Source organism: Chanodichthys erythropterus, chromosome 1, assembly GCF_024489055.1.
Source record: "Chanodichthys erythropterus isolate Z2021 chromosome 1, ASM2448905v1, whole genome shotgun sequence".
Classification (NCBI taxonomy): domain Eukaryota; kingdom Metazoa; phylum Chordata; class Actinopteri; order Cypriniformes; family Xenocyprididae; genus Chanodichthys; species Chanodichthys erythropterus.
This window is the reverse complement of record NC_090221.1, coordinates 26409190-26422302: the sequence shown is the minus strand read 5'-3', so window position 1 is coordinate 26422302 and position 13113 is coordinate 26409190. Positions and strand designations below refer to the sequence as shown.

Sequence of the window (13113 nt, the reverse complement as noted above, 5' to 3'; positions counted from 1 at the left end):
ATATTAATTTGTTTAAACCAAAAAAAGAAGAGGATCTGTGAAAATGAAGAAAATGATAATAATCAAATGTAACAGATAGCATTTCAATATGCATAGACAATGACAGACAAAGAACTACTCAAATGCAGGTCAATATATACGTAGGATAACAAGGAAGTAAACTAGAAACAGGTGAACATAATCAGGAACCATGGAAACAAATTCAAACACAGTAATAACACTTGGGAAAAGAAAACAGAAGCACTGAAGTTTCTTACTTCTATTCAGTCATCAGTTCAAATGCCTTTCAAAATAAGAGAGAGCACTTATTGAGCAATGTTCTATTATGAATTATTGCTGTTGTCATTGCTGAATTAAATGTCTAATGATGTGGTTGATGTATTCATTAATTAAAAGGCAGCAATTGCTCAAAAACAGAGGTAAATTGATTCACTGAGATTTCAGAGATTCTCAATTTATTTAATTATTTATTTTTTATTTGAAATAACACATATTGAAAAAAGTAAACACTAATAATAATAATAATAATAATATAATAATAATAATGTACCCAGGGAAGGGTACATTCAATTCTTCAAATGAAATCACTATCAACAGAAGTGGCACAGAAGTTGCATCTAAAGTGGCTTTTGGATGTATTAACTGTACACAGTTTAATGCTGCTCAGCAATTTGCTCAGCAATTACAAACGCATAATGTTTTGAGATTAATCTTCATATGTTGAATATAGAAATATGAATAAATTACAAAATAAAACAAAACGTCTCAGGTTACGCATGTAACCATGGTTCCCTGAGAACAGGGAGTGAGACTCTGCGCTGAAATTGCGCTATGGGGAACGTCACTCGTGACAGGTGTTCGAAATGCCAAGAATCACACAACTCCAATCCTATTGGCCGGCGACAGCCTATGACGCTGAACGGCGCGAACCGTATAAAGGGAGCGCCTGATGAAGCAGCCAACACCTTCTTGTCTTTGAGGGACTGTTCCGCAGGCACCCTGAAGCATGGCAGGAAAGCGCAGAGTCTCGTTCCCTGTTCTCAGGGAACCATGGTTACATGCGTAACCTGAGACGTTCCCTTTCGAAAGGGAACTTCAACTCTGCGCTGAAATTGCGCTATGGGGAACGATATACCCACGCCTCCATGCTGAAGGAGAGTGCATGCCCAAGAGGTCTGGACAAACGTCCGGCAGTTCCAGGGAAAAACCGAGAGCAACTCTCCAAGTCTGTCAGTGACAGCATTCCCTACGGCCAACTGCCTAAGCCGAGCCTAAAAGCGGCCTTTCTTAAAAAGCCTGCCAAGGCTGCTAAGCTATCTGAAACCAACAACTCAAAGGAAGTGGTCACTTAAAGGGAATGCGGCCAGGAAACCATAGGAATCCCGGCCAGTCACTAGGGGGAAAAAATTTATCCCTGACGCCACCAAGGAGGCCGTACCAATTTAGCAAAGACAAACATAGCGAGGGCCAACCTTGTCTGATAACAGAATCTCCAATGCACGAACTCCAAGAGGAGAGCAGGAAAGAGCGACTGCAAGGGGCAGTAAGCAACTCAAACCCACACGCAGAGATCCTGGAGAGCGGAACTCAGCTGAGCGCTATAAACCCTCGTATTGAGGGGAGTAAGACCACTCATCCTAGGATCTACTCAGCTTCTGAAAAGCGCTGGGGAGGCTGTGCGCTAGAGAACCCAGGTACAGGGGAGCACAAACCAGCCTGGGGGCCAGTCTGAACAGGAGACTTCATAGAAGTTCTACCAAGACCGGCTTAGGGAGCTAGGCACAATTACACAAGCAACCCGGAGGGAAGTACAAAGCTCACCTAACAGACAGACCGTACTGTAGGCACATGACCAAGGAGACCGACTAAAAAAGGGGCCTACAACATGGCTATGAGTTCTAACAAATGAACTGATATACAACACGAACCCAACAACCAGGCCAAAGAGCTGACAAATATGCTGAAAAACATGACCAACCCAGTAATTAGGTAGCTGTGGGTGACCACAAAAACAGCACGGCGTCAGCTAGTACACACGGCGTCAGCTAGTGGCATTACCCAAGACCCATTCATGGTGATGTTCGTGACTAGGGCAAGCCCGCAGGCAAGGTACTTAAAAAACTCTTGGGTAAAAGAAGTACACACAACACACCAGAACTCAACGAAAGGCCTAACATGGGGCCTATTCGTACAGAGGTGGGCGTGGCCGAAAGCGGCGCAAGTCAAGAACATAACGAACCATGAAAAGAGTCTAAAACAGGACTAACCCAGCTGGATCGACACAGAGGCTACAAAGGAGACCTGGCCAGGCCTACTACTTTAGCACCATGTGGCGTCAGCCCGTGGCCATAACAGGGCCCAAGCTCAAGGGGGCAGAACTAAACTTACACATTAAATGGGGAAGTGACTACCAAGCCTGAGCTTAAGCCTACACATTCCAACAGGCAATGTACCTCAGTACATATAAAAACATGCTATCACAGTCTGAGGAAGGCCAAACAGGCCTGTCACCCCAGACAGCGTGAGCAAACGCCTGAGGCAGTGATGAAAAAACATGAGCAAACTCATGATCGTCACCAACAGCGTCCTGAAAATAAGCTGTGATAAGAGAGAGGCTACCACAAAGAGCCAACAATCTATCAGCAATGCAAGACAGCTGTTGTGGTTCATGATCAACAGGGAGGAAACAGAGATAACACTATTCTAACCAGAATAAGAACCTCTACATTTAACCTGAGTGTGCAATCCAACAAGTGATGCACTCAGTGAAACACATTTTCTTATTCAACCGGGGAGTACAACCAAACACTGTCAAGCCAGACGGCAGGCCGTCAGAAAAATATTCATCATAGGCCCTAGCCATGGGCCTGACTGCAAAAGCTCGAAACACACAGCATGTTCTTTCAATACTGCTGGGAGATGGAAGAAGAAAGCAAGCGGGGTGAGATGTTACATCCCCGTGAGAAGTGATTGATCATCTGCGCTGCTGACGCCTATGCTCAATCACCTCCCTCAGATCTTCTTCTTCAGCGGCTTACTCCGGGGCGGAGGAGGCGCACGAGCGGCGACGCTAGCTCTCTGGGCCTGTCTCTGAGCCTCAACTCGAGACGGCCCGGGACCTCCCGGCTGTCTGGGCCCAGATCCAGATCTGATCGGGATACAGGATCTGAATGCAGCCGAATGCACCCTCACCTCCTTGAACTTGCTATCAGCCAGCAGAGCACTCGCTCCTGGATCTGATGACGTCAGAGACAGGACGTCATCGTCATCCAGGAGTGCGTCCTCGTCAGTCGCCTCGGCTTGAGAGATTGACACGCCCTTCTCAAACTCCTCGGCAAGCTCCACCTGAGAGCCCTATGATTTCAGCTGCTGCTCTGCCTCAGAACCACCGGGCAACGGTGTTGACGCCTCTTCCCTCGAGAAGAGGGCCAGACGAGAATAAAGCGTCTTCATGGGTATACCTAGGACAAGGATCAGCATACTTCCTGAAACGTTTTTCAGACATGATAGAAATAATCTTACCGGAGTGGTGAGACAGGCACAAACAAAGCAGTCCCGAAAAGATAAGAAGATGTTGGCTGCTTCCTCAGGCGCTCCCTTTATACGTCATGGTTCACGCCGTTCGACATCATAGGCTGTCGCCGGCCAATAGGATTGGAGTTGTGTGATTCTTGGCATTTCGAACACCTGTCACGAGTGACGTTCCCCATAGCGCAATTTCAGTGCAGAGTTGAAGTTCCCTTTCAAAAGGGAAGTTAGATTATGACCACCAGTAGGAGGTGGCAAGTCATTGTGCTAATGAATGAGTCATTAAGTCATCCATTCAACTGTTTTGTTTAAAACATTGATAATAAGTTATTGAATCTTTCACTCAAAGGATTCATTTAGGAATGAAACACCATACTCTGAACCACAATGTAAATGCATCCACTCCGTACTGCAATCAGACAACTGTGCCACAGATTTTGATAACTGGACAACTAAATAAAACCAGTGATGAGCCTAAGAACTGTAACGTAATGTAGGTGCAAATGCAAGGTACATTAAATTAATTAATTTAAAATAAATTAATTCTGAAAGAACTATTTCTCTGCATTTAATATTAAACCAAGAACAAATTAATTCAATGAACACTCAAACTGAAGTGGCTCCAGACTTTCCGTAGTAATCTGTTTGGTTTAGTTTTTCTTCTAGAATATTTTAATCTATTAAGGGCATCACTTTCCTGTTGAGGTGTGATTTTGAGCCATTAAAATTAAAGTGCAAATTATCGTCCTTTCGTAGTTAGGTATTATTATAGGTTATATAAACACAGTATTTCCCACATAGTGTTACATGTCTAGTCGGTTTCTCCCTCCTTTATTGTGTTTTTGGTTCTGCCAAGGAGGCATACCTGCCGTGATGAGGGAGTGCTCATGGAGCTCAAGGGATGGGAGGAAAGCCCCGCCCACAACTCCACCATGGTGGATGAGATTAGTTTGTTCTCTGGCAACTATTATGAGGAACTAAAGGACAATTTTGAAGAGGACCTTATTGATTTTTGTGGAGAGGTTTGTCCTAGTCCCCTGGTATCTCCAGCACCTTCTGATTCTCCAACATCTCTAGTATCTCCAGAATTCCCTCCCAGCCTCCCTCTCCCACCTCCTCAGTCAGCCAGTTCCTCAGCCCCATCTCCGCTGATGTCCTTCAGCCCCTCTACATCTCCTACATGCCATGTAGAGCTGCTTAATGTCTTCAGGCCATCATCTTCGACCAGCACAGAAGATAATCTGTCTCCGTCTCCAGCCTGAATCTCTGTTGGTCATCCCCAGGGTGTCGTCTTCCACTAAGTCAACTCAACCAAGGCTCCTCCTACCTTTGAGTACACCCTGGGGCCTTGTCCTGGCTGATCTCTGGAAAACCACCTGGCTTCTCCTGCTCCTGGCTCCTCTCTGGCTCCTCCCATCTTCCACACCACCATGGACAGTTTCTTGTTCCCTGGACTTTGTTTTATTTTATTTTACTCCACACCATCCACCTGAACTGAGGATGCGCCTTCCTGGGAGGCGGCGAAATGTTACATGTCTAGTCGGTGTCTCCCCATTCATTGTGTTTTTGGTTCATTCCCATGACCTAGTTTTCTCCCATCTGTCTGATTAGTCAGTTAGTTCACCTGTCGTCTCATTAGTTATCTAGTTTGCCCTGAGTATTTATACCTTGTGTTCTCCCTCAGTCTTTGTCTGATTTCATCAATGTATGCGTCTGTCATAGTGTTTGTAAAGAGTTTCCTGAGCTTCGTCATTAAACATCCTGTTTCCTGTTTATCTTCATCTTTGTGAGCTTCCATTAACACGTAATGTGACACATAGTTGTTCAGAACATCTCGGTTACGTATGTTACCCTTGTTCCCTGAAGGAAGGAAAAGAGACTTCACGTCAGATGACCGAAGAATTGAGACCAATCTACTTTGAGTTTAACTAAAATGAGCCAATGCACATTGGCATGCGATTATGGCATTCAGCTGCTCTGCCTCACAACACGAGTATAAATGAGTAGCAGGTGCAAGCACCTATCAGGTTTTTGCTGAGGAGCCGAGCCGAAGTTGACGACCCCTTTCAGTCAGTCACTCTTGACGTCACGTCGGATGACCAACGAATTGGGATCCCTACCAAAGCACCACAAGTTCTGTCGCCTTCCAGTGCCCTGCATAAGACAGCTGGGCCCACTCGTAGATGGGACAGAACTTACACAGAGAAAAGAACACTGCCCACTCAGTGAACTTTGATAACACTGGGAAAGCGTACCCTTTTGAAGGAAAGGCATGCTGCGGAGGCCACATCCTGCAAGAAGTCTAGTGGAGTAACATGTATGGGCTAACCCAGTAGGGCTGTACTTCATACGGCGGTCTCTGAGTGGCTCTCAACCAGATTGGGACAAAGCAACATGGCAGAGACAGAAGAGGGGCTCTGCCAAGGGAAAGACAGAAAGAGCTTCCGTTCAGGAGCTTACCGTGGACATTACACATATGGGATCCTCTCAGGGTCACACATATGGGCACCCAGCCAAGAACTTCTCAAGAATACATCAGACATAGGCCTGACGCCAGACGCTCTGCCACAACCGGCTGCCGAAGGGGGATTGGAGGACTCAACAGGGTCTGCCTTGTAGGGACTCTCTGGAGAATAAAGCGCATCTATTAGCACAGCAAGATGACACTAAGCCAGGCCTCTCTGTGTCTCTAACCGGTTGAGGTGAGAACACAGGAGGAGATCGGCTTGACACAAAGGCTATAGAATCTAGTGAACATGTTAGGTGTCGCCCAGCCCACAGCTCCACAAATATCTGTCAGCAAGGTGCTATGTGCCAGCACCCAGTGCCCAACACTTCTAGTAGAGTGAGCTCACAGCCTGAGCAGGCAGGACACTCCTTGTGCTTGGTAAGACAAGGCAATGGCATCCACTATCTAGTTCTCTGCTTGGAGATGGCCTTTCCCTTCTGCTGGCCTCCATAACAGACAAAGAGCTGGTCTGAGGTCCTAAAGCTTTGCTTCTGGTCCACGGACATTCAAAACTTGCAGGTTCACTACCTGGTCTTTGAAAGGAGTGGTAAGAAGCTTGGGCACATAGCCAGGCTGGGGTCTCAGTACCACGTGGGTAGGGCCCGGCCCAAACACTAGGCACGATTCGTTGACCGAAAAAGACTGCAGGTCCCCTACCCTCTTGATAGAGGCCAATGCAACCAGAAGCAAAGTCATCATGGTTAGAATCTTTAAATCAACTGACTGCTAAGGCTCAAATGGAACAATCTGAAGTGCTCTGAGCACCAGAGTGAGTTCCCAAGAGGGTATGTAGCAGATCCTTCCTCAGATCGAGCAAGGAGGGGCTGTCGCGAGGATCATCAGTTATGGGAACCAGGTCCATTTGGGCCAAAAGGGCACAACTAGAAAGACCTGCTCATCGTCCTCCCTCACCTTGCACAGTGTCTGTGCAAGAAGGCTCACTGAGGAAAATACATATTTGCGTAGGCCCCAGGGCCAGCTGTGTGCCAGTGCATCCATCCTGAGTGTTCCACCGGTCAGGGAATAAAACAACTGGCAGTGGGTGGTTTCTGGAGTGGCATACAGATCTACCTGTGCATCTCCGAAACAATGCCAAATCAGCTGGACTGCCTGGGCATGGAGTCTCCATTCTTCTGGGAGCTCAGCTCATGATAGCTCGTCGGCCACACGGTTGAGCGTTTCAGGAATGTGAATGGCACAAAGCGACCTCAGATGCTTCTGATTCCAGAGGAGGAGATGACAGGCGAGTTTCAACATGAGACGGGAGCACGGACCACCCTGATGGTTGATGTATGCAACGGCCAGAGTGTTGTCCATACGGACCAGCACGTCTTTGATGTGCCACTGCAGGTGGGGTTCCGTTCAAAACCCCTGAGACTGTATGCCCGTTGTACGTGGCACCCCAGCCTGTGGCAGAGGCATCTGTGAACACCACAGCATGCCTTGACACCTGTTCCTTGTAGTCCTGCCCACAAAACCAAGGGGTCCGACCACTGTCTGAAGGATAAGCGACAGGCTGGTGTGATTTCCACCTGGTGAGTGCCGCATTGTCACGCCCATCTTGGGACTCATATGAAGCAAACCGAGCTGTGTTACTACCGCTGCTGGCTGCCATATGCCCCAGGAGTCTCTGAAATAATTTCAGTGGGACATGAAAGTATGCATCCTTTAGGTCAGGTGCTGCAAACCAATCTCGGAGAAGGATGCATTTGAAAATGTGTTTCTGTATCAAGATTTTAAATGGTAGCTTGTGTAAGGCTCAGTTAAAAACTTGCAGGTCCAAGATTGGTCATAACCCACCGCCTTTCTTGAGAACAATGAAGTAGGGGCTGTAAAACCCTGACCTCATATCAGCTGGAGGGACCGGCTCTATCACATCCAGGACTGCGATGTCCATTCACAAGACATGGGCATTGGCAGCTTTCACTGAATTGAACTGGATGCCTCTGAACTTGGGTGGATGCCAGGCGAACTGAATCACATAGGGGGGTTCTCTTTCTGAGGCAGCCCGTAGTGGGGTCTGAGTGTGCGGTGCAACACCACCTGTTTCCACGGTTTGGCAGAGGGGGCGTGAGTAGACTTGATCATGCTCTTGAACCGCCCACTGCTGCCCTTGTGAAATGGGAGCATCAAGAAAGACGAGCTCTCACACCTCTGTAAGGCAAGCCAGGGGGTGCTTCTGGACCTCCAAGGTGGACATTGTCTGACCGAGACTTTGATCATGGTTAGTCAGCTCAACCCCAGCTCAGAGATACCCTGGTGGATTTTAAGAGTGTCTTGGCCTCAGATGCAGGTGAAGGTGAACTGTTTTTCACAGCCACCCCACCAGCAGGGTATTGAGAGAGGGGACAACTTTTATGCAGATTCTGGCCCCACTGGCGTTCCATATTTTGGCATCAATATAGCTCCATACTGTGGGCTTTCCATGCACAGAAGTTTTCCATGCACATCCGGGAATGACCTGGGGAAGCATGGCTGTCAACTCTGAATCTGAGTCAGAAAAAGCCCACACCAAAACAGTGGGAACCTCAGCATCATCCTCATTTCCAGAGCATAACAGCCCTCTCTCCGATGCAGCGATCAACATCTGGTCCTCAGCTGGAGCCCCGAATGAAATGCTAGGTTCCCCAGGAGAAGGACCAGCAATCCATCCTAAAGCCCTAGGGGGTTGTTTCCCCCAAAGGAGAAGCCCTCCATACTTCTCAGGTCACCCAAGCTATTTCACCAAAGTAGACCTCTCCTGGTGGGGACTTGACAACCCACGCTGCAGTACCGCAGCTAGACGGCACACAACTCTCAGAGAAGCGAGAGGTCTGTCCAAGTTTTGCCTTGCTGATCTCCTGTCTCCCAGATTATCGAGCAGACCTGTGGCTGTGCTTTTACACACAATCAGCGGCTGGCCAAAAGCAGAAGGGACTCAAGCTTTCTGGAAAAAGGAGTCGACTGGTGTACCGACGTGGTTATGTTCTCATGTTAAAACATAAACCACCCACGAATACTGTCTTAACATGCTTGTGCCCAGGCATGTAAGACAGCGATCTTGGCCGTCAATGAGGACAGGAAACGACTGCATCCAGAAACCCATGGGTTGAATGTCATCTTTCAAAAGACTCAAGCTCAGACCCATGCAAGCTCTACTAGGAAAAAATGCTTTCATTTAGTGCTGAAGCACACAGAGTAACCGGCCAACACGCCACTGACATAGAAAAAGTGCAGCCTGTTCAGAGTGCTCATTCACAGCTGAATGATCAGCAGCTCATTGAAGGCACTCACTCTCTGTAGCTGGGAAAACATCTGTCCGGCTGAAAACAGCCGGAGAATGGCTTCAGCACCTGTTGGGATGAAATGAAGAACTGGTATATGTTATCTGAAGGGAAAACATTGTGCAATGTCACAGAACATGGAGAGAAGCCCTGTGGCTATAAATTATGCGGAAAGAATACAACAAATCTTAAAGACATCTGAAGGCACATCACCCTGCTGTTTATGCAGCCTCCGTCACTGTAAATAAGTTAACTGTGAAGTCTTTTATCCAACTACTGTACTTTTCTTTACGTTAGATCAGTGTCATGCATTGTCTGTAAAGCTGCTTTGAAACCATTAATTGTGAAAAGTGCTATACAAATACATGTGAATTAAATTGAACTGAATTAATGTTAGCTAACACAAGTTAGGTAACTTAGTTAACAGAAGGCTAAAACATATTTTGCAAGAAAACAATTGCTTCTTGGCTAAGCCAACATGGCTTGCTAGCGAATTAACCTATGTTGACACATACAGTAACACTGATATAACGTTAAGAAAAGTAGTTGGATTAAAGACTTATCGGTTAGCTTACTTACCGTGACGGAAGCTGCATAAACAGTAGGGTGATGTTTTTAAAGGAAGGATTAGCAAACTAATATTGTCCGTAAATGTAGTTACTGGAATGAATCCTTCTTTTGTATAAGTCCAAATACAAAGTAAGCCTGTAATTTTTTTTGTTTAAGATTTCAAATGTTATTTTGCTTCCAAATGTGTACACCCTTAACGGATTTATCACATTATGTTTGTAAATACAGAACTGGAATTAACAGAACAATAGTTGTAATTACTGTACTCTTGAATTCACTGGCAGACAAAGGTATGTCAGACTCAGGAATATATGTTCAGCAGCCATTGCACTGACTGCTTTTGAACATCTGTATTCTGTATTCATTACACTTTTATTTGAATTTTAAACTTTCAAATAAATGCTGTTTTTCCTTCAACAGCCAGAATTTATTTTGTTTTTTACTTGATACTTGATTCTTGAATTATAATACCACTTTTATCTATCCTTAATGTGTGATCCTACTTTATAAATTAGCAGACAGCACAGCACTATTTTTGTCTAAAGACTACATATAAAATAGCTACCAAAACTAATGTTGGTAACTGTAGTTTGACTAAAGGTAATGACTAAAAGTTGACAAAAATGCAATGACTTTTCATTGGCTAAAACTAGACTAAAACTATGAAAGACAAAAATTACTAAAATGTGACTAAGACTAATAAGCATTTTCATCTGAAGATGGAGACTAAGACTAAGACTAAATAAAAAATGGCTGCCAAAATGAACACTGCTGCCAGCACTTCCGTCTCTGGAAAATGCCCTGTGAATCCAAGATCCACTCAATAATTAAAAAAAAAAAAAAAAAAAAAACTTGGTAGAGGTATCCGGTATTGTGTTGGTCCCATCAAGCTGCAAGTGGACTGTATGCACGTAGAGAACTTCATGCTACTGGTTCTAGAGAGATCCACCAGTGATGTCATCCTACGGCAACCTTGGCTCATGAAACATTCACATTCTCTTGGCCCTTCAGAGACGTCTTGGAGTGGGGTTCCCACTGTTTTCCAGACTTTTTCCCTCACTATCCCATGCCCAAGTTGCCTGAACATCCACTGTTGGCCATAAATTCTACCTCCATTGAGAGTCTAGTTGATCAACAGGTTGTGGATATACCACCCTGCTACTCCCACTTCCAGGTTGTCTTCTGTTCCAAACTAACCTCCCAACTGCCACTGCACTGACCATGGGACTACACAATAGATCTCCTAGCCAGAGAGACAGTGCCCATAGGAAAAGTTTTTTTTTTTGTTGTTGTTGTTTTTTGCTGCTACTTGGATATACTGGAATTGTATTAAGTTTTTGTCTAATGAGGCATTTTTTGTAATTCACTCAAGCAATAAAAATCCCAACAAACTTTCAGTTTGCAGTTTGCACAGTTAGTGTAAAGCACCTGTGATACCTTGGTCAAAAAATGCAGCTCCTGTTCACTTTTAAATGAGCATAATGATAGAGTGGGTCACATATATTCTACGATGTACATAATTATGGGTTAGAGTTAGGGTTAACCCATTTGATTGATGTCGCAAAGTGAGTATAGGTATAGATGTCAAACAAAGTGGAAAATAATACTGTTAACTGGTTAAAAGATAATAATATAGATAGATAGAAAATAATATTTTTTTGTTTATATTCTTGATCAAAATTTAGTTTGTTTCTTGTTTCTTGAGCCCTGTTTACAAGACAGATAGCGTATGGCAAAAAAATGGTCAAATATGCAAGTATGATCAAGATTAACCCGCTTATTGAGTTTCAGCCATGTAGAGAAGCCCTTGCTGTCCTGATACTGCAGTCCAAAGTACCAGATCTCTCGGAGTCCAATAGTTTTCACAACCTTCAAAAGGACAAATGTAATGCTGTCACTAATTGTTCACTCTTTATGGTCTATATGTTGATGTTGCATTTATCGAATTTTGTCTAAAAATACATACTTGGTCAAAAAGTTGTTTACCAGTTGTACTGGGCTGAATGGCAAACTCCAGCTCAGCATCCATTGTAGTGACCCGTACGTTTATCTGAAAAGAGCAAATACATGTACAATAATATATGCCATTGTTAAAAGCATTGTAAAAAGATCCGTCATAAGTTTAACTTCATTTGAACTATGGATGTTGCAATAACGTGATATTTTAAAAAATTAAATATTATTGTAGTGTTAATTAGGGGTGTCGCAATATACCTGAATTGGCGATAACCATATTATTTTAACTGAATAGTAGACGTATGATAATATGGCATGTAAATTATCCAGCGCCAGTACAGTATCTGGTTGACATCCCAATGTACAGTAAGTGTTGTAATTGCACCTTAACACTGGTTGCCACCTGTCATAAAAAACACAAGTAGACACAGCACACAGCTGCTACTGCTGCGTAAAGGATGTCGTCAGATATAACAGACGACACTCTACCCACACTCCAAAAAACTTTAGCTTGCCAATGTGGAAGTTTTTTGGATTATGCGAAAATGACTCGTTAATCACCCCAGTCTGCAGGACTTGCCGATCAACAATGAGCGCAAAAGGGCACAAAACCACTAACCTCTTCACCCTCCTCTGCCTCCAGTATCTTTCAGATTTGGTTATTTTGCTAGTCCTGAAACTGGAAATGTTACATTAACCTGTTAACTGCTGACGCCTTTCTGTGTTTTATTATATTTACATGCCTCAAGGCTTTTAGTCCAAAAATGTGCTGTTTTGGATAAAAACTTTCTTCATATGTTTACTTCAAATATCTTTAGAGAGCATTTTTACTTAAAATAGGACAATGTGAACATTATTGAGCACTAAACTCTCACATGTAATTAATGTTTCATTTATACTTGATGCTGGATGGTGCCCTCATGCTGAAAGTCCACAAGTGATACTAATAAGTTCCAGGAAATCCCTAATATGGACAAAGACATTCAGCGATCACTGAAGCTGAATGCAGATAGAGACATATTGAATGATTAAACATGAAGATAATTAACACACCATTATCTTTTTTCTTCAACCCATCTTCAACCTGGTATTATCATAAGGATAATGTATATTTATAATGCAAAGTCAATCAACATAGCCTGTATGGAATAGTATAGATTTTTTTTTTTTTATTGTTTTATTTGACTGACAGCATTATTATTATTTTTTTTCAAGATTTCTATAGATATCGCAATACATCATTATCATGAATTCTTTTGCCCATGATTACCATGTAGTGAAAAATTA

At 44.1% G+C, this 13113-nt stretch overlaps 1 protein-coding gene across 1 annotated transcript in view; it reads right to left on the bottom strand.

Annotated features, from left to right (window-relative positions):
• The window catches only part of msnb (moesin b), a 31747-nt gene extending 19830 nt beyond the window's left edge, over positions 1-11917 (bottom strand). The window contains exons 1-2 of the mRNA XM_067382542.1: positions 11837-11917; positions 11644-11739 (exon numbers count right to left, since the gene is read on the bottom strand). Of these exons, the coding sequence (XP_067238643.1) occupies positions 11644-11739; positions 11837-11899 (159 nt within the window). The 5' untranslated portion in view covers positions 11900-11917. The remainder of the gene's footprint in view (positions 1-11643; positions 11740-11836) is intronic.
• Between the last annotated feature and the right edge of the window lie 1196 nt (positions 11918-13113).